Source organism: Oncorhynchus tshawytscha, linkage group LG01, assembly GCF_018296145.1.
Source record: "Oncorhynchus tshawytscha isolate Ot180627B linkage group LG01, Otsh_v2.0, whole genome shotgun sequence".
Taxonomy (NCBI): domain Eukaryota; kingdom Metazoa; phylum Chordata; class Actinopteri; order Salmoniformes; family Salmonidae; genus Oncorhynchus; species Oncorhynchus tshawytscha.
Window position 1 is genome coordinate 82957291 of NC_056429.1, and position 25925 is coordinate 82983215.

The 25925-nt window shown below is 44.8% G+C and overlaps 1 protein-coding gene across 1 annotated transcript in view; it reads right to left on the minus strand.

Annotated features, from left to right (window-relative positions):
- Positions 1–374: 374 nt before the first annotated feature.
- macrod2 (mono-ADP ribosylhydrolase 2) overlaps positions 375–25925 on the minus strand; it is a 1261723-nt gene continuing 1236172 nt past the window's right edge. The window contains exons 15-17 of the mRNA XM_042326660.1: positions 14608–14697; positions 7260–7328; positions 375–879 (exon numbers count right to left, since the gene is read on the minus strand). Coding sequence (XP_042182594.1) covers positions 857–879; positions 7260–7328; positions 14608–14697 — 182 coding nt within the window. The 3' untranslated portion in view covers positions 375–856. The remainder of the gene's footprint in view (positions 880–7259; positions 7329–14607; positions 14698–25925) is intronic.

Sequence of the window (25925 nt, forward strand, 5' to 3'; positions counted from 1 at the left end):
AGTAGTAGTAGGAGTAGTAGCAGGGGTAGTAGCAGGAGCAGGAATAGAAGTAGTAGCAGGAGTAGGAGTAGTAGCAGGAGTAGTAGTAGTAGCAGGAATAGGAGTAGTAATAGGAGTAGGAGTAGTAGTAGGAGGAGCAGGAATAGGAGTAGGAGTAGTAGTAGGAGTAGTAGTAGCAGGAATAGGACTAGTAGCAGGAGTAGGAGTAGTAGTAGGAGCAGGAATATGAGTAGTAGGAATAGTAGTAGCATCAGCAGGATTAGGAGTAGTAGTAGTAGCAGGAGCAGGAATAGGAGTAGTAGCAGGAGTAGTAGTAACAGGAGTAATAGTAGTAGTAAGAGTTGTAGTTGTAGTAGCAGGAGTAGTAGTAGGGGTTGTAGTTGTAGTTGTAGTAGCAGGAGTAGGAGTAGGGGTTGTAGTTGTAGTAGTAGGGGTTGTAGTTGTAGTAGCAGGAGTAGGAGTAGTAGCAGGAGCAGCAGTAGGAGTAGTAGTAGTTAGCTATAACAGACTGCCAGGTATCGCATCCGTTTGATATGTTACAGTCCTCTATCACGTTTCTTTTTTTACATCCATATTCAAATTTGATCGATGAATCATTTAATGAATGACAGATTCTGAGATAAAGATTGATTGATGATGGATTTCATTGATGACAGATGACATCATTTCATTATAATAAAGATTCAAAAAGTAATTAAAAAGTCATGTAAAATAGGGGAATGAGTTATGTCATGGTGAATGACTCGTTCTTGTGCCTCCGGTCCCCCAGTTTAAGAGGGCATACGGGCACAGGTACTGATGTGGTGGCCCTTTCTTTCTTCACAGTTGGCTGGTTGATTGTCCCTCCTCCTGCTGTTCATTCCTTCTTATCTACAGGATCTGGATGGACAGAAGAAAACAGGAAGAAAATAGTAATAAGAAGAAGTTGATGACACGAGGGTGGAAAAGTAGAGCAACCTTTCCAGAAACACAACAGGGATTGAACCAATCACAGGCAACACAATAGACCTTATTCACGCGGTGGACCATGATTGGTGGAGATCTTGGAAGTTGAAGTGCTCCTCATCTACCCCATGATGTTGGGCCAAACTACCCCTCTATTGTGAGTTCCCTAGCACACTATTTATATGGCCCAGGTGAAAAGTAGTGCACTATATAGGGCAGGGGTATTCAACTCTTACCCTACACAGTCCGGACTGCTGCTGGTTTTCTGTTCTACCTGATAATAAATTGCACAAACATGGTATCCCAGGTCTAAATGAGTCCCTGATTAGAGGGGAACAATGAAGAGAAAAAAGGTCTAGATTTGAATTTGAGGGATATATGGAAAAGGGTGCCATTTGGGACGAACAGTATCTTGCATAGTGAGACAATAACTTATTGTGTGTGTTTGAGTTGGGCATTATCTATGGGATTTGGAGGGGAGAGAGGAGAGGGTGAGATAAGGCTGCAGGAGAGAGTGAGATAAGGCTGCAGGAGAGGGTGAGGTAAGGCTGCAGGAGAGGGTGAGATACTGCAGGAGAGGGTGAGATAAGGCTGCAGGAGAGGGTGAGATAAGGCTGCAGGAGAGGGTGAGGTAAGGCTGCAGGAGAGGGTGAGGTAAGGCTGCAGGAGAGAGTGAGATAAGGCTGCAGGAGAGGGTGAGGTGAGGCTGCAGGAGAGGGTGAGATAAGGCTGCAGGAGAGGGTGAGGTAAGGCTGCAGGAGAGGGTGAGATAAGGCTGCAGGAGAGGGTGAGGTAAGGCTGCAGGAGAGGGTGAGGTAAGGCTGCAGGAGAGGGTGAGGTAAGGCTGCAGGAGAGGGTGAGATACTGCAGGAGAGGGTGAGGTAAGGCTGCAGGAGAGGGTGAGATAAGGCTGCAGGAGAGGGTGAGGTAAGGCTGCAGGAGAGGGTGAGATAGGGCTGCAGGAGAGGGTGAGGTAAGGCTGCAGGAGAGGCTGAGATAAGGCTGCAGGAGAGGGTGAGGTAAGGCTGCAGGAGAGGGTGAGGTAAGGCTGCAGGAGAGAGTGAGATAAGGCTGCAGGAGAGGGTGAGGTGAGGCTGCAGGAGAGGGTGAGATAAGGCTGCAGGAGAGGGTGAGATAAGGCTGCAGGAGAGGGTGAGGTAAGGCTGCAGGAGAGGGTGAGGTAAGGCTGCAGGAGAGGGTGAGATAAGGCTGCAGGAGAGGGTGAGGTAAGGCTGCAGGAGAGGCTGAGATAAGGCTGCAGGAGAGGGTGAGGTAAGGCTGCAGGAGAGGGTGAGGTAAGGCTGCAGGAGAGAGTGAGATAAGGCTGCAGGAGAGGGTGAGGTGAGGCTGCAGGAGAGGGTGAGATAAGGCTGCAGGAGAGGGTGAGGTAAGGCTGCAGGAGAGGGTGAGATAAGGCTGCAGGAGAGGGTGAGGTAAGGCTGCAGGAGAGGGTGAGGTAAGGCTGCAGGAGAGGGTGAGGTAAGGCTGCAGGAGAGGGTGAGATACTGCAGGAGAGGGTGAGGTAAGGCTGCAGGAGAGGGTGAGATAAGGCTGCAGGAGAGGGTGAGGTAAGGCTGCAGGAGAGGGTGAGATAGGGCTGCAGGAGAGGGTGAGGTAAGGCTGCAGGAGAGGGTGAGATAAGGCTGCAGGAGAGGGTGAGATAAGGCTGCAGGAGAGGGTGAGGTAAGGCTGCAGGAGAGGGTGAGATAAGGCTGCAGGAGAGGGTGAGGTAAGGCTGCAGGAGAGGGTGAGATAGGGCTGCAGGAGAGGGTGAGGTAAGGCTGCAGGAGAGGGTGAGGTAAGGCTGCAGGAGAGGGTGAGATAAGGCTGCAGGAGAGGGTGAGATAAGGCTGCAGGAGAGGGTGAGGTAAGGCTGCAGGAGAGGGTGAGGTAAGGCTGCAGGAGAGGGTGAGGTAAGGCTGCAGGAGAGGGTGAGGTGAGGTTGAGGTAAGGCTGCAGGAGAGGGTGAGGTAAGGCTGCAGGAGAGGGTGAGATAAGGCTGCAGGAGAGGGTGAGATAAGGCTGCAGGAGAGGGTGAGGTAAGGCTGCAGAGTGAGATCATATTGTTATCTTGCAAACAGACAGACAGAGACAGACAGACAGACAGACAGACAGACAGACAGACAGACAGACAGACAGACAGACATGCCCATGTGCTCTGTTGGCTGATATTGTGTTTATATAGGACCTCCCGCCCACCTCCCACCGCGATGCGGTACGGAGCTCGATTTGGCCTCTGCATGCCTCCGGAGGCTCCGCAATTGCGTCACACCCTCCATACGAAACTTCCGACCACATTTTCGGATCAAGCATAACTTGGCTTTAAGGGTGTCATTTTACATGCTAAAAGAGCACACCTGATTAAACTTTTCAATTATCACAATAATAATACCTATGGAATTTTAAATATATAATTTGGCTGACTAGAATAAAAAAAACTACAAGGTTCTTCAAAACAATCTATAAAGTACCTTTGAGATTCTCCAAAAAGGTTCAATAAAGAACCATAAAAAAGGGTTCTATATAGCCCCCAAAAGGGTTGTAACCATAGCGGAACCTTTTTTTGGTGCTGAATAGAACCTTTTATTAATGATTCTTTATAGAAACTTAGGACATTTTTCTTTATAGCACCATAAAGGTTCCATATAGAACCTTATGAGCATGGTTCTTTATAGAACCTTCAAAAAAAGATTCCATACAGCACCAAAAAGTGATCTGCTATAGTTACAAGTCCCCCCAAGGGCATTACTAATGACCATGGCCCATACACCGGATGTCACATACACCGGATGGGTGCAATGAAATGTGTTGTTTTTCAGGTCCAGCCATAGTAGGACAGCGCCCCTGGAGCAAATTAGGGTTAAGGGGTTTCACCTTGTCGGCTCGGGTATTCGAACCAGCAATCTTCGGTTACTGGCTTAATGTCAAATGACATGCAGAAACATTACATTGGGCCCTCAATGGAGACCTGGATATGGCAACATGGCAGCAGTATTGTATCTTATCAAATATGATTTATCAGTATCTGTGTCCCAAATGGCATTATATTCCCTACACAGTCCACTAAATAGGGAATAAGGTACCATTTTGGACACAGTCATGATTTATCAGCATTATTATTGCCCCAGCAGTTAATGTCGCTTCCGAGTTAGGTTAATATACAATCCAAATGTGATTTATTAAAGTGTGTGATAGTTGAGTGTGTAGGTGATTCATCACAGTCAATCTCCTAAGGCTCGCTTTTACATACAGTATTTACCAAAATATCAGGGTCACTACTGGGGGAGGGGAAGAGGAGAGTATGGGAGAGGAGAGAAGAGAGGAGATGAGATGATTTCAAAATGCACAGTCAGCCTGAGTAAACAGGTAGAAGGAGAGAAAGAGAGAGGAGAGAAGAGAGCAAGATGGAGAAAGATGAAGAATGAACATGTCTGTGGAGAGAGGAAAAGAGGGAGTGAAGGAGACAGGAAGGAGAAAGGAAGCGAGGGAGGAAAGGAGGGAGGGAGTGGTGAAGGATGAAGCCAAATATCAGAGTAGGCCAAGCAGCTTACTCTGAAGAGAGCCGAGAACAGGGAGAGAGTGATACACAGAAAGAGGTAGAGGAATAGACAGAAAGAGGTAGAGGGATAGACAGAAAGAGGTAGAGAGGGATAGACAGAAAGAGTTAGAGGGATAGACATAAAGAGGTAGAGGGATAGACAGAAAGAGGTAGAGGGATAGACAGAAAGAGGTAGAGGGATAGACAGAAAGAGTTAGAGGAATAGACAGAAAGAGGTAGAGGGATAGACAGAAAGAGGTAGAGGGATAGACAGAAAGAGGTAGAGGGATAGACAGAAAGAGGTAGAGAGGGATAGACAGAAAGAGGTAGAGGGATAGACATAAAGAGGTAGAGGGGGATAGACAGAAAGAGGTAGAGAGGGATAGACAGAAAGAGGTAGAGGGATAGACATGAAGAGGTAGAGGGGGATAGACAGAAAGAGGTAGAGGGATAGACAGAAAGAGGTAGAGAGGGATAGACAGAAAGAGGTAGAGGGATAGACATAAAGAGGTAGAGGGATAGACATAAAGAGGTAGAGGGATAGACATAAAGAGGTAGAGGGATAGACATAAAGAGGTAGAGGGATAGACATAAAGAGGTAGAGAGGGATAGACAGAAAGAGGTAGAGGGATAGACATAAAGAGGTAGAGGGGGATAGACAAAGAGGTAGAGGGATAGACATAAAGAGGTAGAGGGATAGACATAAAGAGGTAGAGGGATAGACATAAAGAGGTAGAGGGGGATAGACAGAAAGAGGTAGAGAGGGATAGACAGAAAGAGGTAGAGGGATAGACATAAAGAGGTAGAGGGGGATAGACAGAAAGAGGTAGAGGGATAGACAGAAAGAGGTAGAGAGGGATAGACAGAAAGAGGTAGAGGGATAGACATAAAGAGGTAGAGGGATAGACATAAAGAGGTAGAGGGATAGACATAAAGAGGTAGAGGGATAGACAGAAGGGGTAGAGAGTGATAGACAGAAAGAGGTAGAGGGATAGACATAAAGAGGTAGAGGGATAGACAGAAAGAGGAAAAGAGGGATAGACAGAAAGAGGTAGAGTGATAGACAGAAGGGGTAGAGAGTGATAGACAGAAAGAGGTAGAGGGGGATAGACAGAAAGAGGTAGAGAGTGATAGACAGAAAGAGGTAGAGAGGGATAAACAGAAAGAGGTAGAGAGGGATAGACAGAAAGAGGTAGAGGGATAGACAGAAAGAGGTAGAGAGTGATAGACAGAAAGAGGTAGAGGGATAGACAGAAAGAGGTAGAGAGGGATAGACAGAAAGAGGTAGAGGGATAGACAGAAAGAGGTAGAGAGAAGACAGAAAGAGGTAGAGAGAAGACAGAAAGAGGTAGAGGGATAGACAGAAAGAGGTAGAGGGGGATAGACAGAAAGAGGTAGAGAGTGATAGACAGAAAGAGGTAGAGAGGGATAAACAGAAAGAGGTAGAGAGGGATAGACAGAAAGAGGTAGAGGGATAGACAGAAAGAGGTAGAGAGTGATAGACAGAAAGAGGTAGAGGGATAGACAGAAAGAGGTAGAGAGGGATAGACAGAAAGAGGTAGAGAGGGATAGACAGAAAGAGGTAGAGAGGGATAGACAGAAAGAGGTAGAGGGATAGACATAAAGAGGTAGAGGGATAGACAAAGAGGTAGAGGGATAGACATAAAGAGGTAGAGGGATAGACATAAAGAGGTAGAGGGATAGACAGAAAGAGGTAGAGGGATAGACAGAAAGAGGTAGAGGGATAGACAGAAGGGGTAGAGAGTGATAGACAGAAAGAGGTAGAGGGATAGACATAAAGAGGTAGAGGGATAGACAGAAAGAGGAAAAGAGGGATAGACAGAAAGAGGTAGAGTGATAGACAGAAGGGGTAGAGAGTGATAGACAGAAAGAGGTAGAGGGATAGACAGAAAGAGGTAGAGAGAAGACAGAAAGAGGTAGAGAGAAGACAGAAAGAGGTAGAGGGATAGACAGAAAGAGGTAGAGGGGGAAAGACAGAAAGAGGTAGAGAGTGATAGACAGAAAGAGGTAGAGAGGGATAAACAGAAAGAGGTAGAGAGGGATAGACAGAAAGAGGTAGAGGGATAGACAGAAAGAGGTAGAGAGTGATAGACAGAAAGAGGTAGAGAGGGATAGACATAAAGAGGTAGAGGGATAGACAGAAAGAGGTAGAGGGATAGACAGAAAGAGGTAGAGGGATAGACAGAAAGAGGTAGAGAGTGATAGACAGAAAGAGGTAGAGGGGGATAGACAGAAAGAGGTAGAGAGGGATAAACAGAAAGAGGTAGAGAGGGATAGACAGAAAGAGGTAGAGAGGGATAGACATAAAGAGGTAGAGGGATAGACAGATAGAGGTAGAGGGATAGACAGAAAGAGGTAGAGGGATAGACAGAAAGAGGTAGAGGGATAGACAGAAAGAGGTAGAGAGTGATAGACAGAAAGAGGTAGAGGGGGATAGACAGAAAGAGGTAGAGGGATAGACAGAAAGAGGTAGAGGGATAGACAGAAAGAGGTAGAGGGATAGACAGAAAGAGGGAGAGAGGAAGTGAGTGAAGGAGGGTGAAGCTACATCCCTACTCAATGCTGAGGGTACTCAGACTGATGTGGATTTTTATTCAACAGCTGTGGTCGCTAATAAGAATCCACAAGCAGATCAATGAAGATGACCAGGGAGAGAGTGTGTGTCTGTGTGTGTGTGTTTGTTGAGAGTGTGTGTGCGGAATGAGTGTGTGTGTGTGTGTGCGTTTGTGTGTGAGAGCCTCCGATGTCAACTTACCTTTGGACGGAGAGCTGTCGGTTTCAGTTGGGTCAGATCCTTCCAAGCTCTCGACTTTAGCATTTATTTCTAATAGACAGCCAGGAAAGGAGGACAGATGAGGTGAAGAGAGAGAGAGAGGGAGAAATAGAGAGAGTGTGAGACACAGAGAAAGAGCGAGAGAGTGAGAGAGAGGAGGATAAGTGATTATAATCACATCTTTCTATCTCTGAGATTCTATGGGCAGTGTAGGATATTGAAGGATACTAAAAGACAATCACTCATCATCACTCAGACCCTTCAACATGTCTTATAACAACTGACTGAGCAGACACATGGGGAAGTTTCATCATGGTCATACACCCACAAATAGGCCTATATATTTCTGTAAATGTAGGATACTAACATATACTTGTAGGCGACTCTCAGAGCCTCTGCATCAGACTGCAGTCAGACACAATTTGACTCTTCACATGGTCTTTTAACCACTGAGTGAGGAGATACTTGGGGAAGTTTGTTCATACACCCAAAACCGATGCACGATTATGAACTAACATAATAGTTCATTATCTTTCCTCTTCCCCTGTGTAACCTATTTCATCTTCCCCTGTGTAACCTATTTCATCTTCCCCTGTGTAACCTATTTCCTCTTCCCCTGTGTAACCTATTTCCTCTTCCCATGTGTAACCTATTTCCTCTTCCCCTGTGTAACCTATTTCCTCTTCCCCTGTGTAACCTATTTCCTCTTCCCATGTGTAACCTATTTCCTCTTCCCCTGTGTAACCTATTTCCTCTTCCCCTGTGTAACCTATTTCCTCTTCCCCTGTGTAACCTATTTCCTCTTCCCATGTGTAACCTATTTCCTCTTCCTATGTGTAACCTATTTCCTCTTCCCCTGTGTAACCTATTTCCTCTTCCCCTGTGTAACCTATTTCCTCTTCCCATGTGTAACCTATTTCCTCTTCCTATGTATAAGCTATTTCCTCTTCCCCTGTGTAACCTATTTCCTCTTCCCATGTGTAACCTATTTCCTCTTCCTATGTATAAACTATATCCTCTTCCCCTGTAACCTATTTCCTCTTCCCCTGTGTAACCTATTTCCTCTTCCTATGTATAAACTATATCCTCTTCCCCTGTAACCTATTTCCTCTTCCCCTGTGTAACCTATTTCCTCTCCCTATGTATAAACTATATCCTCTTCCCCTGTAACCTATTTCCTCTTCCCCTGTGTAACCTATTTCCTCTTCCTATGTATAAACTATATCCTCTTCCCCTGTAACCTATATCCTCTTCCCCTGTGTAACCTACTTCCTCTTCCTATGTATAAACTATATCCTATTCCCCTGTAACCTATTTCCTCTCCCCCTGTGTAACCTATTTCCCTTCTTCCTATGTGTAACCTATATCCTCTTCCCCTGTGTAACCTATTTCCTCTTCCCCTGTGTAACCTATTTCCTCTTCCCATGTGTAACCTATTTCCTCTTCCTATGTATAAGCTATTTCCTCTTCCCCTGTGTAACCTATTTCCTCTTCCCATGTGTAACCTATTTCCTCTTCCTATGTATAAACTATATCCTCTTCCCCTGTAACCTATTTCCTCTTCCCCTGTGTAACCTATTTCCTCTTCCTATGTATAAACTATATCCTCTTCCCCTGTAACCTATTTCCTCTTCCCCTGTGTAACCTATTTCCTCTTCCTATGTATAAACTATATCCTCTTCCCCTGTAACCTATTTCCTCTTCCCCTGTGTAACCTATTTCCTCTTCCTATGTATAAACTATATCCTCTTCCCCTGTAACCTATTTCCTCTTCCCCTGTGTAACCTATTTCCTCTTCCTATGTATAAACTATATCCTCTTCCCCTGTAACCTATATCCTCTTCCCCTGTGTAACCTACTTCCTCTTCCTATGTATAAACTATATCCTCTTCCCCTGTAACCTATTTCCTCTTCCCCTGTGTAACCTATTTCCTCTTCCTATGTATAAACTATATCCTCTTCCCCTGTAACCTATTTCCTCTTCCCCTGTGTAACCTATTTCCTCTTCCTATGTATAAACTATATCCTCTTCCCCTGTAACCTATATCCTCTTCCCCTGTGTAACCTACTTCCTCTTCCTATGTATAAACTATATCCTCTTCCCCTGTAACCTATTTCCTCTCCCCCTGTGTAACCTATTTCCTCTTCCCCTGTGTAACCTATTTCCTCTTCCCCTGTGTAACCTATTTCCTCTTCCCATGTGTAACCTATTTCCTCTTCCTATGTATAAGCTATTTCTTCTTCCCCTGTGTAACCTATTTCCTCTTCCTATGTATAAGCTCTATCCTCTTCCCCTGTGTAACCTATTTCCTCTCCCCATGTGTAACCTATTTCCTCTTCCCCTGTGTAACCTATTTCCTCTTCCCCTGTGTAACCTATTTCCTCTTCCCATGTGTAACCTATTTCCTCTTCCCATGTGTAACCAATTTCCTCTTCCCCTGTGTAACCTATTTCCTCTTCCCTGTGTAACCTATTTCCTCTTCCTATGTATAAGCTCTTTCCTCTTCCCCTGTGTAACCTATTTCCTCTTCCTATGTATAAGCTCTTCCCTCTTCCCCTGTGTAACCTATTTCCTCTTCCCCTGTGTAACCTATTTCCTCTTCCCTGTGTAACCTATTTTCTCTTCCCCTGTGTAACCTATTTCCTCTTCCCCTGTGTAACCTATTTTCTCTTCCCTGTGTAAGCTCTTTCCTCTTCCCCTGTATAAGCTCTTTCCTCTTCCCCGTGTAAGCTCTTTCCTCTTCCCCGTGTAAGCTCTTTCCTATTCCCCCGTGTAATCTATTTTCTCTTCCCCCGTGTAACCTATTTCCTCTTCCCCTGTGTAAGCTCTTTCCTATTCCCCTGTGTAACCCATTTCCTCTTCCTCTGTGTAACCTCTTTTCTCTTCCCCTGTGTTACCTATTTCCTCTTCCTATGTATAAGATATGTCCTCTTCCCCTGTGTAACCTAGTTTCCTCTTCCCCTGTGTAACCTATTACCTCTTCCTATGTATAAACTCTTTCCTCTTCCCCTGTGTAACCTATTTCCTCTTCCCCTATGTATAAGCTCCTTCCTCTTCCCCTGTGTAACCTATTTCCTCTTCCCCTGTGTAAGCTCTTTCCTATTCCCGTGTAACCTATTTCCTCTTCCCCTGTGTAAGCTCTTTCCTCTTCCCCTGTGTAACCTATTTCCTCTTCCCCTGCGTAACCTATTTCCTCTTCCCCTGTGTAACCTATTTCCTCTTCCCCTGTATAACCTATTTCCTCTTCCTCTGTGTAAGCTCTTTCCTCTTCCCCTGTGTAACCTATTTCCTCTTCCCCTGTGTAAGCGCTTTCATATTCCCCTGTGTAACCTATTTCCTCTTCCCCTGTGTAAGCTCTTTCCTCTTCCCCTGTGTAACCTATTTCCTCTTCCCCTGTGTAACCTATTTCCTCTTCCCCTGTGTAAGCTCTTTCCTCTTCCCCTGTGTAACCTATTTCCCCTTCCCCTGTGTAACCTATTTCCTCTTCCCCTGTGTAACCTATTTCATTTCCCCCTGTGTAACCTATTCCTCTTCCCCTGTGTAACCTATTTCCTTTCCCCCTGTGTAACCTATTTCCTCTTCCCCTGTGTAACCTATTTCCTCTTCCCCTGTGTAACCTATTTCCTTTTCCCCTGTGTAACATCTTACTTCTTCCTATGTGTAATCATTTCCTCTTCCTCTGTGTAACCTATTTCCTCTTCCCCTGTGTAACCTATTTCCCCTTCCCCTGTGTAACCAATTTCCTATTCCCCTGTGTAACCTATTTCCTCTTCCCCTGTGTAACCTATTTCCTTTTCCCCTGTGTAACATCTTACTTCTTCCTATGTGTAATCCTTTCCTCTTCCACTGTGTAACCTATTCCCTCTCCCCCTGTGTAACCTATTTCCTCTTCCCATGTGTAACCTATTTCCTCTTCCCATGTGTAAGCTCTTTCCTCTTCCCCTGTGTAAGCTCTTTCCTCTTCCCCTGTGTAAGCTCTTTCCTATTCCCCCGTGTAAGCTCTTTCCTCTTCCCCTGTGTAAGCTCTTTCCTATTCCCCCGTGTAAGCTCTTCCCTCTTTCCCCGTGTAAGCTCTTTCCTCTTCCCTTGTGTAACCTATTTCCTCTTCCCCTGTGTAACCTATTTCCTCTTCCCCTGTGTAACCTATTTCCTCTCCCCCTGTGTAACCTATTTCCTCTTCCCCTGTATAACCTATTTCCTCTTCCCCTGTGTAACCTATTTCCTCTTCCCCTGTGTAACCTATTTCCTCTTCCCATGTGTAACCTATTTCCTCTTCCTATGTATAAGCTATTTCTTCTTCCCCTGTGTAACCTATTTCCTCTTCCTATGTATAAGCTCTATCCTCTTCCCCTGTGTAACCTATTTCCTCTCCCCATGTGTAACCTATTTCCTCTTCCCCTGTGTAACCTATTTCCTCTTCCCCTGTGTAACCTATTTCCTCTTCCCATGTGTAACCTATTTCCTCTTCCCATGTGTAACCAATTTCCTCTTCCCCTGTGTAACCTATTTCCTCTTCCCCTGTGTAACCTATTTCCTCTTCCTATGTATAAGCTCTTTCCTCTTCCCCTGTGTAACCTATTTCCTCTTCCTATGTATAAGCTCTTCCCTCTTCCCCTGTGTAACCTATTTCCTCTTCCCCTGTGTAACCTATTTCCTCTTCCCCTGTGTAACCTATTTTCTCTTCCCCTGTGTAACCTATTTCCTCTTCCCCTGTGTAACCTATTTTCTCTTCCCCTGTGTAAGCTCTTTCCTCTTCCCCTGTATAAGCTCTTTCCTCTTCCCCCGTGTAAGCTCTTTCCTCTTCCCCCGTGTAAGCTCTTTCCTATTCCCCCGTGTAATCTATTTTCTCTTCCCCCGTGTAACCTATTTCCTCTTCCCCTGTGTAAGCTCTTTCCTATTCCCCTGTGTAACCCATTTCCTCTTCCTCTGTGTAACCTCTTTTCTCTTCCCCTGTGTTACCTATTTCCTCTTCTTATGTATAAGATATGTCCTCTTCCCCTGTGTAACCTAGTTTCCTCTTCCCCTGTGTAACCTATTACCTCTTCCTATGTATACGCTCTTTCCTCTTCCCCTGTGTAACCTATTTCCTCTTCCCCTATGTATAAGCTCCTTCCTCTTCCCCTGTGTAACCTATTTCCTCTTCCCCTGTGTAAGCTCTTTCCTATTCCCGTGTAACCTATTTCCTCTTCCCCTGTGTAAGCTCTTTCCTCTTCCCCTGTGTAACCTATTTCCTCTTCCCCTGTGTAACCTATTTCCTCTTCCCCTGTGTAACCTATTTCCTCTTCCCCTGTATAACCTATTTCCTCTTCCTCTGTGTAAGCTCTTTCCTCTTCCCCTGTGTAACCTATTTCCTCTTCCCCTGTGTAGCGCTTTCATATTCCCCTGTGTAACCTATTTCCTCTTCCCTGTGTAAGCTCTTTCCTCTTCCCCTGTGTAACCTATTTCCTCTTCCCTGTGTAACCTATTTCCTCTTCCCCTGTGTAAGCTCTTTCCTCTTCCCCTGTGTAACCTATTTCCCCTTCCCCTGTGTAACCTATTTCCTCTTCCCCTGTGTAACCTATTTCATTTCCCCCTGTGTAACCTATTCCTCTTCCCCTGTGTAACCTATTTCCTTTCCCCCTGTGTAACCTATTTCCTCTTCCCCTGTGTAACCTATTTCCTCTTCCCCTGTGTAACCTATTTCCTTTTCCCCTGTGTAACATCTTACTTCTTCCTATGTGTAATCCTTTCCTCTTCCTCTGTGTAACCTATTTCCTCTTCCCCTGTGTAACCTATTTCCCCTTCCCCTGTGTAACCAATTTCCTATTCCCCTGTGTAACCTATTTCCTCTTCCCCTGTGTAACCTATTTCCTTTTCCCCTGTGTAACATCTTACTTCTTCCTATGTGTAATCCTTTCCTCTTCCCCTGTGTAACCTATTTCCTCTCCCCCTGTGTAACCTATTTCCTCTTCCCATGTGTAACCTATTTCCTCTTCCCATGTGTAAGCTCTTTCCTCTTCCCCTGTGTAAGCTCTTTCCTCTTCCCCTGTGTAAGCTCTTTCCTATTCCCCCGTGTAAGCTCTTTCCTCTTCCCCTGTGTAAGCTCTTTCCTATTCCCCCGTGTAAGCTCTTCCCTCTTCCCCCGTGTAAGCTCTTTCCTCTTCCCTTGTGTAACCTATTTCCTCTTCCCCTGTGTAACCTATTTCCTCTTCCCCTGTGTAACCTATTTCCTCTTCCCCTGTGTAACCTATTTCCTCTTCCCCTGTGTAACCTATTTCCTCTTCCCCTGTGTAAGCTCTTTCCTATTCCCCTGTGTAACCTATTTCCTCTTCCCCTGTGTAACCTCTTTCCTCTTCCCCTGTGTAAGCTCTTTCCTCTTCCCCTGTGTAACCTATTTCCTCTTCCCCTGTATAACCTATTTCCTCTTTCCCTGTGTAACCTATTTCCTCTTCCCCTGTGTAAGCTCTTTCCTCTTCCCCCGTGTAACCTATTTCCTCTTCCCCTGTGTAAGCTCTTTCCTCTTCCCCCGTGTAACCTATTTCCTCTTCCCCTGTGTAAGCTCTTTCCTCTTCCCCTGTGTAACCTATTTCCTCTTCCCCTCTGTAACGTATTTCCTCGTCCCCTGTGTAACCTATTTCCTCTTCCCCTGTATAACCTAATTCCTCTTTCCCTGTGTAACCTATTTCCTCTTCCCCTGTGTAAGCTCTTTCCTCTTCCCCCGTGTAACCTATTTCCTCTTCCCCTGTGTAAGCTCTTTCCTCTTCCCCCGTGTAACGTATTTCCTCTTCCCCTGTGTAACCTATTTCCTCTTCCCCTGTGTAAGCTCTTTCCTCTTCCCCTGTGTAACCTATTTCCTCTTCCCATGTGTAACCTATTTCCTCTTCCCCTGTGTAACGCATTTCCTCTTCCCCTGTGTAACCTATTTCCTCTTCCCCTGTGTAAGCTCTTTCCTCTTCCCCGGTGTAACCTATTTCCTCTTCCCCTCTGTAACGTATTTCCTCTTCCCCTGTGTAACCTATTTCCTTTTCCCCTGTGTAACCTATTTCCTCTTCCCCTGTGTAACCTATTTCCTTTTCCCCTGTGTAACATCGTACTTCTTCCTATGTGTAATCCGTTCCTCTTCCCCTGTGTAACCTATTTCCTCTTCCCCTGTGTAACCTATTTCCTCTTCCCCTGTGTAACCTATTTCCTCTTCCCCTGTGTAACCTATTTCCTTTTCCCCTGTGTAACATCTTACTTCTTCCTATGTGTAATCCTTTCCTCTTCCCCTTTTAACCTCTTGTCAGAGATGTAAAGTGAAATGTATACATAATTAAATTACATTAAATGTACATGAAATCAAATACTCACGTTCACTAGCGCTGGTGTCTGTCTCCATCTCTTTCTCCTTCTCCTTCTCCTTCTCTTTCTCCGTATCCTTTTCTATCTCCGTATCCTTCTCTTCAGGTTCAGCATTAGAAAGAATTGAACACACAAACACAAAGACAGTTAACTCAATGTGGATGATTGTTTTCTTTAAATTACTTGGTTGCTTTGGACATAATTTGCTTACAATGAATAAAATTCCATTTGAATGTAGATGATGAATGCAACAAGTGTATACACACTGTTCCGTGTAGCTCCTTGTTTGTAACAACTCTGTGCTTACAGTAATACAGGCATCAGAACAGAAAGGTCAGGACAGTCTCAAATGGCACCCAATTCCCTATATAGTGCATTACTTTTGGCTCTGGTCAATATAGGGAACCCAATATAAGGACCTCCGATCCCTCCTGTCCAGTATTTCTGTTATATCTGGAGTATTTCTCCTCTCTTATCTGGTGTCCTATGTGCATTTAAGTATTCTCTCTCTTCCTCTTTCCCTGCCTCCCTCTCTCTCTCTCTGAGGAACTGAGCCCTAGGACCATGCCTCAGGACTACCTGGCCTGTTGCAACCTCTACAGCCACTGTGATTATTATTATCTGACCCTGCTGGTCATCTATGAACATTTGAACATCTTGGATATGTTCTGTTATAATCTCCACCCGGCACAGCCAGAAGAGGACTGGCCACCCCTCAGATTCTGGTTCCTCTCTAGGTTTCTCCCTAGGTTCCTGCCTTTCTAGTGAGTTTTTCCTAGCCATCGTGCTTCTACATCTGCATTGCTTGCTGTTTGGGGTTTTAGGCTCGGTTTCTGTATAGCACGTTGTGACATCTGTTGATGTAAAATGGCTTTATAAATAAATGTAATTGATTGATTGATGTGAAATTTGTAATTAAAATCGCTTTTCACATGTGAAATAGATGTTTTCACATGTTGAGCGTAAAAAACAGATGCATGAGGCCAGTTGTTCACATGTAATACATTTTGAGTTGACATGTTAACACTACTTCTTCACATGTGAGGCGAATAACATGTTTTTACCTCACGTTAATTGTGGATTTGGATGTGAAATTTGCATTTTCACATGTGGAATAGCTTTTTCTCATATGAAAAACTTTCACAGGAAAATCTCCTGTAAGGGATTCTACAAAACAGAGCCCTATACTACGAATGTAGTTTAAGTAGTTAGGGAGGTAACGTCGTTCAACTCTGAGTTCAACTTGGTATAACCCGTACCACGAAAGTGGCTCACCTTTTAGCCAGGTATATTTCTATGGCAAAAAATCCTTCAGAACTAACATGCTCAGGGGACAAACAAACGTCTTACTACATTTATCCTGCATTTCCTACATTTATAATTCAAATTTCATGTTGCTGCAGGATTCCTGCTGTAGCAAACAGGCTCAAATTAAGATCCGACATCTGTAAATGGCAGCTTCACATTTACATTTTTCACAAGGAGACAACGGAGGGTACTTAAAGCATCAAAGTGGCTCATGCCTGGAAATTCAATGCCTTCCTAAAGAGTCCCACTTCAAACAGAGACAAAACAAGTGTGAGGAGAGAGATGAAAAGAGAGGAAGGAGAGAGAGAGTGATGAGAGAGATACAAAATTAATTACAGAATGCAGTCCTGAGGCAGCATGAGCAAAGAGCTACCCTCGTCATCTCTCCACCTCCCCCTAACTATCAGCAGTCACACAGGCCCCTCTCCTCCTCCCCTTCACCTCCACTACCTCACTCCAAAAGCAACCCCTTGCTCCCTTTTCATCCTCAACCCCGGCTCCAAACAAATTGTGCTGTAAAAACATCTTGTCTCCTCCAGACCTCCCAAGGCACCCCCTCTTTCCCCCAGGTATCTCAACAATGATGTAAACAAATACAGGTCTTCAGCAGTGTTGAAAAACAGTGTATTACTTCAAACTGTTATTCATATTTTTGTTAGTCATTTTAGCAGATGCTCTTATCCAGAATGACTTACAGGAGCAATTAGGGTTAAGTGCCTTGCTCAGTGACTGGCACAACGTTCTTAACTGCCAACAACCTACTGTAGCTGTTTCTACCAGACCTGGGTTCTAATACTATTTGAAATCTTTTAAATCCTTTATAGGCCCAGTGCACTCAAAATTCAATTTTTCCTGTGATTTGTGTCATATTGTACAACAGCTGATGAAACTAACACTGTAAAAGTGTAAAGAAAATTAGAACAGTGTTATTTCCTGATAGTTGCTGGTTGAAAATACAATCTACACAGGACCTTCTAATGAGGCGGTTTTGCATGGGTGGAGTTTTGACTTGCCTGGTGACATGGTCAATGCAGCTGTCACGCCCTGACCATAGAGAGCTTTTTATTCTTTATGTTGGTTAGGTCGGGGTAGGGTGGGTCATCTAGGTGATTATGTGTCTATGTTGGCTAGGTATGGTTCCCAATCAGAGGCAGCTGTTTGTCATTGTCTCTGATTGGGTTCATATTTAGGCAGCCATTCCCCCATTGTGCTTTGTGGGATCTTCTGTCACGATCGTCATAAGGAATGGACTAAGGTGCAGCGTGGTAGACGTACATTATCCTTTAATAAATGAACACTGAAACAACAAACTACCAAACGAAACGTGAAGCTACTGGTGTGCACACAGGCAACTAACTTTAGACAAGATCCCACAAAACACAATGGGGAAAATGGCTACCTAAATATGATCCCCAATCAGAGACAACGATAAACAGCTGTCTCTGATTGGGATGCATACCAGGCCAACATAAATCATCAATCACCTAGATGACCCACCCTAGTCACTATCACGCCACAACCAACATAGAGAATAAACAGCTCTCTATGGTCAGGGCGTGACAGCAGCTGTTTTTATCTCAATATCAAATCATTTCTGGGTAAAAATGAAGTACCGTAATGTACATGTTTTCCATTTAAAAAAAGTATAACAATAATAATTTTAAAAATGCTTCTTAGCAAAGAGAAATTTCTCAAGCAAGAATTTAGCTTGGACTGTCACCATGCAGGCTAAAACTCCATCCACTGAAAACAGGCAGACATTACAGGCAGTCTATTCAAACAGCTCTCACACTAAAAGGGCATTATCATCATTTTCAAAATGTAACTATATTATTCTAACCTCATAGTATCGAAATATAAAACACAGGAAAATCACGTTTTTGACTTCACTGGGCCTTTAATATGTAAGGAATAATCTACAAGGGGCTATGCGCTCTGTGGAAAATAATGCATGACGTGGAACGTGTGTGCCACAACATGCTAGCAGTGGCACTAACCTTCCAGGCAGTTGCAATGTTTTCAGCGTCGGGGAGTAGTGAACTACATGTAGTTCAACTAGTAATTAAACTACATTTTGCAGTAGCTTGGTGGTAATTCACTAAATTCAAATCTTGACAGTGTTTTCAGTAGTTAATTACTTTAGCTAACTACTGGAACTACACACTACGTTTTTGCTAATAGAAAAGACAATATGGATGAAGTAGGCAAGAATATCCTTTCTTTTTCGGCATCAGACCTGACTTATTCTCAGTTGAAACATACTTTTTGTGTTAAAAGGCCAAATTACACCTTTGGTTAATATCTGACTCCAGAGTGATGCCTATGATATTTGAGATTTAGATATGATAATTTTTCACGCAGTAGTTTTAATGTAACTTAACTTCTTCCACTGTGATGTAATTGGTAGCTTTTAAACAATATTTTCAGAGTAGCTACCCCAATACTGATTATTCTCCACAGGTAGGTAACCGGTTAGAGCGTTGGTCGGAAGGTCGGAAGTTTAACGGTGAGAAATCTGTTGAGAAACCTACGTAATTAGACCTGTGGTATATGGCCTGATATACCACGGTTGTCAGCCAATTGTCAGCCAATCAGTATTCAGTGCTCGAACCACCCAGTTAATAAAGATCATTAACAAAGAGAGTTCCAAACCTCTCTGCCAATTCATGGGTTGCATATTTTGTCACAATAGGTTTTTGAACATTTATTTTGACCTGATGCCCATCTGAGCATTGTACTCAATGCATCGTCAATGAGCGCTGATGAGCATTTCATCACAAGTGCATTACAGTGGCTTGGAAAAGGAGGCAAATAATTAGTAGGAAAACCTTCTGTCATCATTTTGATGTCGCCAGATTGACTTTAGATGCAGTATAACGGTAGCTAGTTGACTACGATTGAGAGGTCACCGGATTTTAGCTAGCTACTGTTAGCATTGCTAGCTATTTATTTTTTACAAACTTTGTAAGCTAATGACAACATTGCCATTTCGAAAGTAAATTTGTCGACATGATAATGCTGGCAATGTTGTTTCATACTAAACATTTGACTACTTTAGCAATTTCCTCATATTTCCAGGCACTTTAGTATGTTTTAGACTAAACAGTCATTAGCCTCAGTCTAGAATGACTGGGCTTATCAAGACTTTAGGGCACCACTATCGTGCCGCCGGTGAATAACAGGTCATTTTCAGATTCCATATTACTTCCCCTCCCCACTCAGATCACTCCCAGACAGTCCTAGCAAAATTCTTGCTTGAGAAGTAAGATCAGCATACCCCAAATCCAGAGGTTGGGAGATCAAATCCCAAATGGGGTTATATTGAGAAGTCAGCACAAAGTAATCGTGCCAAATGTTTAAACTAGTTTAGCTGAACAGCATACCGCTTAACTTAAAACCCCCATACCATTTCATTACTTGCCTTACAAATAAAAACTTGAACTGTGCAGCTTCACATGTGAAAATTACAATTAGAGTTCATATGTTAACACCTTTTCATATGTGAGGAGAATAACATGTTTTCACCTCACGTGAATTGCAGTTTCACATGTGCAAACCTAACTCTCTCATGCTTTCAAATGTGTAGTTTCATGTTATTACATGTTGCTTTTACATGCTGTCACATGTTATTACATTACCTTCACATAAGATCACGTTGTTTTTCCATAAGGGCATACCCGGATGCCTCAAAACTATTTCATACATTAAACAAGGTTTCCATGGTTTTCCATGTAATGTATGTCTTCATCAACAAACAAGCCAGTTCTCTCAGAGATCCATCCATTATGCTGGAATATAGAATCGCTGGATGCTTGGAGTTAGTCTGCATGTTTCTACATGGCTGCCTTCTTAAAGCAGGCTTTAAAAATCAAGAGTTCTCCTGGATTTTGCAGATCAATTTTGCAGATCAATCATCACATTCTGCCTCAGTCTCTCTCTCGCTCCCTTTCTTTCTCTCCCTTGCTCTCACCCTTTGTCGGTCTCTCTCTCTCTCTGTCTGTCTGTCTCTCTCTCTCTCTCTCTCATTCTCTCTCTCTTTGTCTGTCCTACTACCTTCTGTCCGCTGCCAGTGGAGAAGCAGCACTGACAGGCGAGGAAGGACAATGATTCCATTCCACCACCGCCACCGCCTTGTCTCGCGCTGACGGAGAGAGAGCCAGAGAGCTGGCGGGAGTAAATGAAACTGTGCAAGACACCTTTTCAAAAGTCTTTATATGACTCCCTCCCCACTATAATCAACGTAGCAGGTTTGTCACCCATATCATCTCCATACTTGTTCACCTACCATGAGGAATTGGTACAAAGACACACTTACAGATAAGTACACATGGGTATATACCTCGGTATTACGTTCATATGGACAATAGACAGAGAATAACCCCAGGGGGACAAAATATGCAGTTGAATTGAAAGGAATTGAATTCACTAGTTTACATGCTGTATTTCAAGGTCAGCACATTAAAGGAAGTGTGGAATGTGGTAATATTGTATCCTGCGGTGGTACACAGCATCCTTCTTCTTGTCAGCCTTTTAAAATGAGAGAGCTCAGAGCGCCCCTGTATAACATTGCAGAACTGGCCTTATTCCAGATCCCTCCTCTCCTCTCCTCCCAGGTAATAACATCAGAACCCAAGAGCCCTGGTGGCACTTTCTCCTCCTAATAACCACCATTGATGAAAACCCAACACAAACCAAAAAATAAATAGAATTTAAATTGATTCTGCTCCACAGCCCCCTCTGCCACCCCCGCCGCCCTACGGATCCCAGAGAAAGAGAGACAGAGACCTAGACAGAGAATGAGACAGAAGAGAGAGAAGAAGAGAGAGAGAAAAAGAGAAAGAGAGAGAGAGAGAGAGAAAGGGAGAGAGAAAGAGAGAAACAAAGAAAAAAGAAAGAAATATAAATAGAGAGAGAGAGAGAGAGAGAGAGAGAGAGAGAGAGAGAGAGAGAAATACATTTATTGGCCCAATAGCTACATCATTAAAAGCACAAACTTGACATAACCTAGAAAGGTTAGAATCAAGCCTTCCTTCTCGTCCACTGTACCCCCTGACGCCCCACACCCTACAACGTCCTCCAGATGGTTCACCAGCCCCCCAGTGGTGCAGCAGTCTAAGGCACTGCATCTCAGTACTAGAGATGTCACTACAGACCCTGGTTCGATTCCAGGCTGTATCACAACTGGTCGATTGGGAGTCCCATAGGGCGGTGCACAATTGGCCCAGCGTTGTCCATGTTATGGTTTGGCTGGGGTAGGGAGTTGTAAATAAGAATTTGTTCTTAACTGACTTGCCTATTTAAATATAGGTAAAAAAAATATATACAGTGTATATATATATATATATATATATATATAGATATACACATGCTGCAGTGTGAGCCCACACCAGCCCCAGCAGCACGGGTCTCTGCCCCCTGCATATCAATTTTCCTTGTCTTCTACACAGAAATGTCAAAAGTGTTCTGTGATTTTGGATAGATAGATGATGAGTGAGAGAAAGAGAGGGAGAGAATGCTGTGCTGAGAGCTGACAGTATAGGGGGGAGGAGAAAGAGGAGGGAGCATGATGTGGGTAGAAACATATACATGAGGTGGAGAAAACAGGCTTCTGTCTGGCTGGAGAAGGAGAATTTAAGTCAAAAAAAGAGGAGGAGGAGGATCATTTCAGTCCAAAGAGAGGAAGAGTGGGAGGAGGAGAAGGATTCGCTCAGTCCATAGAGTTGAGGAGACAAGGAGATGAAACAACTCACTGAATTAATCTACTTTCTCATTATAGTACTGGACAGCCCAGTTACCAACTAACAGCATCAACACTGATTGAAATAATTCTCCACACTCTACATTTAGGAGGAAAGCCCCACATTTTCTACAAGGGTTACTAGATGATACGTAGAGACACATTAATGTCCAACAACTTTCTCTCTCCTTTCACTGACCCCATCCCTCCTTTCTATCAACCCTCTCCTTTTTCTGAACCTCTCTATCCTTTTCTTCGACCCACTCCCCCCTTTTCTTCAGAGGAAGAAAGGAGAAGGAGGAATATTGATTCAGGGCTTTTGTCTTTTCACAGGAAGCCTCGACAGAGGGAGAGGGGGCGAGGAGGAGGAGCAAAGGGGAGAGGAGAAGGAGGAGGAGGAGAGGCAGTTGTAGTGAACTGAACTGATTTTGCCCCCTCCTTGATGCCCCTTTCCCACCCACCACCCCTTTTCCTCCCCCTTTATCCCCCTGTCCCTTCTCCTCGTACCCCTGTCCCCCCTGTCCCTCCCTCCCCGTACCCCTGTCCCTTCTCCTTGTACCCCTGTCCCTCCTCCCCGTACCCCTGTCCCCCTGTCCCTTCCCCCGTACCCTCTGTCCCCCTTTCCCTTCCCTCCTCCCCGTACCCCTGTCCCCCCTGTTCCTCCTCCTACCCCTGTACCCCTGTCCCTTCTCCTCGTACCCCTGTCCCTCCTCCCCTCGTCCCTCCTACCCCTGTCCCTGTTCCTCCTACCCCCTGTCACTCCCCTGTCCCTGTCCCTCCTCCCCGTACCCCTGTCCCTTCCTCCTCGTACCCCTGTCCCTTCTCCTCCCCGTACCTCGTACCCCTGTCCCTGTCCCTCCTCCCCGTACCCCTGTCCCTCCTCCCCCCCTGTCCCTCCTCCCCCCTGTCCCTCCTCCCTGTCCCTGTCCCTCCTCCCCGTACCCCTGTCCCCCTGTCCCTGTCCCTCCTCCCCGTACCTCTGTCCCTCCTCCCCGTACCCCTGTCCCGCGCAGGTCACAGCTCACTGCTCCCTAATTGGCTTAGTGATGCCGAGACAGTGGGCCATATAACACTGGGGCATCATCAAGTGTTTTCCCTCCAAACTACTCTTTCCTTTTCATTCCTTTGAGTGTGTTGGCGGCTCCATTCAGCTAAGCTATTTCACCAGCCTGGGCATCGTACTACAAGCTTGTAACATTTACATATGAAAATGGGACCGGCTTTCTCCACATTTACCAGCTCATTAGTTCCTATTGGTTCAGGCCCTTGTTGATCCGCCAGGCAACCCGTTTTCTCTTGTTTTGCATGAGTGCGGTGATGTCTGCAATTATGTGTTACAAGAAGGATACATACAAGTGGCCAGGGCCCAGGGCTTGTAATGGGGAGGCAAAGTTAATGAATAAGGGTCTTTGATATTCGTTGAACATAAATACGGTTCAGTTCACATAAAGATCACAGATCACACTAACCATAGACCACCCAGTAGTCATTACAACCCCTCTTTAATTCACACAATGAATTCAGCTCCACCACGGTAGAAAGGGTTATCTGAAGACGTCGATGGCACCATTGACCCGAACGGGGCTCTTGTTGTGGCTCAAATGGCAGCCTCTTCCCTATGGAGATTTTTACAGACTAAATACTTTACAATTTAGTAGTGCACTAAAAAGGGAATAGAGTGCCATTTGGAATACAATCCTCAGTCTTTGTTTTCATTCTTTGCTTATTCTGTGGCAAGGAAGTGCTATTGAGCTGGCAGTGCTACCCCAATATAAAAAAACAAACACTTATTTTACCAGGTAATTTCACCAAGAACACATTTTATTTTACAGCAATGACCTGAGGAAGAATTGTAGGGGAGAAAATAAGGGATAAATGAGCCAATTGAAAGCTGGGAATGATCGTGTGAACATGATGGTATGACAGCCAGATTGGGAATTTAGCCAGGACACCTTGATATCCGGACTGCCTTAGCAACAGCAGTGAGCCAGGACCAGAGACCATTTACCAGATACTCCATCAAGTAAAGTGAGAGGGAAAACGGTTATTGCTGTGGCTAAAATACATTTCCTGCAACATCATTCAACATCTGTTTTAAAGTTCAATGGAACTGGGTCAGAATTTATCTAGTAGAATTCACTGGTAGGACTTTGAATGCGCAATACAATTTCCTAATAATATGTGACTTAGACTGTGCCACTAAGACAAACGCTGGATTCCCTATAGTACAATAGTTTTGACCAGGGACCATAGGGCTCTAGTCAAAAGTAGTGCTCTATATATGGATTAGGGTGCCATTTGGGACACATATTCTGTCTTGGTTTAACCGCTTCCTTGGACTCCAGGAAGAGTAGCTGTCTCAGTTTAACCACCAACTTCTGTTTCAGTTTAACCACTGAGTGGAGAACAAAAATTATCGTCCATAGTGACTGTGTTTTAATTCAATCAAGCCCCCCATCTGGAGAGGGTTGGATGGGACTGGTGTCTGGTGGCCTTTGTTTTGGTATAAAAAGCTGGACATCTGTGTGTTCCAGCTGAGATCAAGGTGTAGTTCTATAGGCTCTGATAGGCTCTGGTAGGCTCTGATAGGCTCTGATAGGCTCTGATAGGCTCTGATAGGCTCTGATAGGCTCTGGTAGGCTCTGATAGGCTCTGATAGGCTCTGGTAGGCTCTGGTAGGCTCTGCTAGGCTCTGCTAGGCTCTGCTAGGCTCTGATAGGCTCTGGTAGGCTCTGGTAGGCTCTGATAGGCTCTGCTAGGCTCTGATAGGCTCTGGTAGGCTCTGATAGGCTCTGATAGGCTCTGATAGGCTCTGCTAGGCTCTGGTAGGCTCTGGTAGGCTCTGATAGGCTCTGATAGGCTCTGGTAGGCTCTGATAGGCTCTGGTAGGCTCTGATAGGCTCTGATAGGCTCTGGTAGGCTCTGGTAGGCTCTGCTAGGCTCTGATAGGCTCTGCTAGGCTCTGGTAGGCTCTGCTAGGCTCTGATAGGCTCTGCTAGGCTCTGATAGGCTCTGATAGGCTCTGATAGGCTCTGGTAGGCTCTGGTAGGCTCTGGTAGGCTCTGCTAGGCTCTGATAGGCTCTGATAGGCTCTGATAGGCTCTGATAGGCTCTGATAGGCTCTGGTAGGCTCTGGTAGGCTCTGCTAGGCTCTGCTAGGCTCTGATAGGCTCTGGTAGGCTCTGGTAGGCACTGATAGGCTCTGAGGGAAGAAGGGACACAGAACCCAACAGACTGCAGAGGCCACACTTTGAGATCAAAGAAGCCAGCTGAAGGAATTCACCTTCTGAGATATTGACAGACTCCCTACTGTGACGTAAACCACGGATGGATACTAGACACAAGGCGTAGGGTATACTCCCACATCATCGATTTCCCCCCGACTTTTAAAGTCTGTGAGACTGTGAGAAGTCTAGGTATTGAGACGTAGCTGTGTGACAAAATACTTAGCTCCGGGAACATTGAACTTCCTGTCTGCAACAAACACAGGCATTCCCCATTTTCCGTGGTTACATGTGGCCACGTGTGGTCTAAACCTGTAACCATGCACCTGTCTATGTCCATACATGTCCTGTTATTGTCTGCAAACTCTGACAGGCTACAAGGGGCATGCTTTCTCTCTCTCTCCCTCGAACTTTTTCTTACTCTCTCTCTCCCTCTATACTTTTCTCTCTATCTCGCTATCTCTCTCTCCCCAGTCTCCTCCCACAATTTTAGCTTGGGAATCAACTGAGAGAGGAGTTGTAATTTGTTGAGGGATGGAGCCCTTTCTGAGCCTTCCGATGACACAGTGAATTATTGCTGAACAACAGAAGGACAAAAAGCCAAATTATCTTCTGTCTCCTAAATGCATGCAAGGTAGAGAAGGTAATTTTCTGCTTGTCTGCATATGGATTTGAGTTATGCCTAAATCTGTGTTCCCTTCTCTCTCTTTCCTTAATTCTCTATCTTTCTCTCTCTCTTCCTCTCTCTTGCACATTCTCTCATTCCATCTGTCTCTCCATCTCTCTCGCACTGTCTCTCTCTCTCTGCCCCCCTCTCTCCCCCTCCCCCTCTCTGGTCCACTCCCTTCTGTCACACTGATGGATTTTGTCTCTAGGTTGTTCAGTGCTGTTAGAAGGGCTGACTAGGGCTGACTAGAGAACACTCCCCACACACAGAGAAAGTCCAATCAGTAACACTACAAGCAGTGTAACTTCAGGCATCACACGTCTCTCTATTAAAACTTAATGAACTCTTGCAGAATTCTGTCGGTTTGCAGAGCAATACTTTTCCTCAGTTG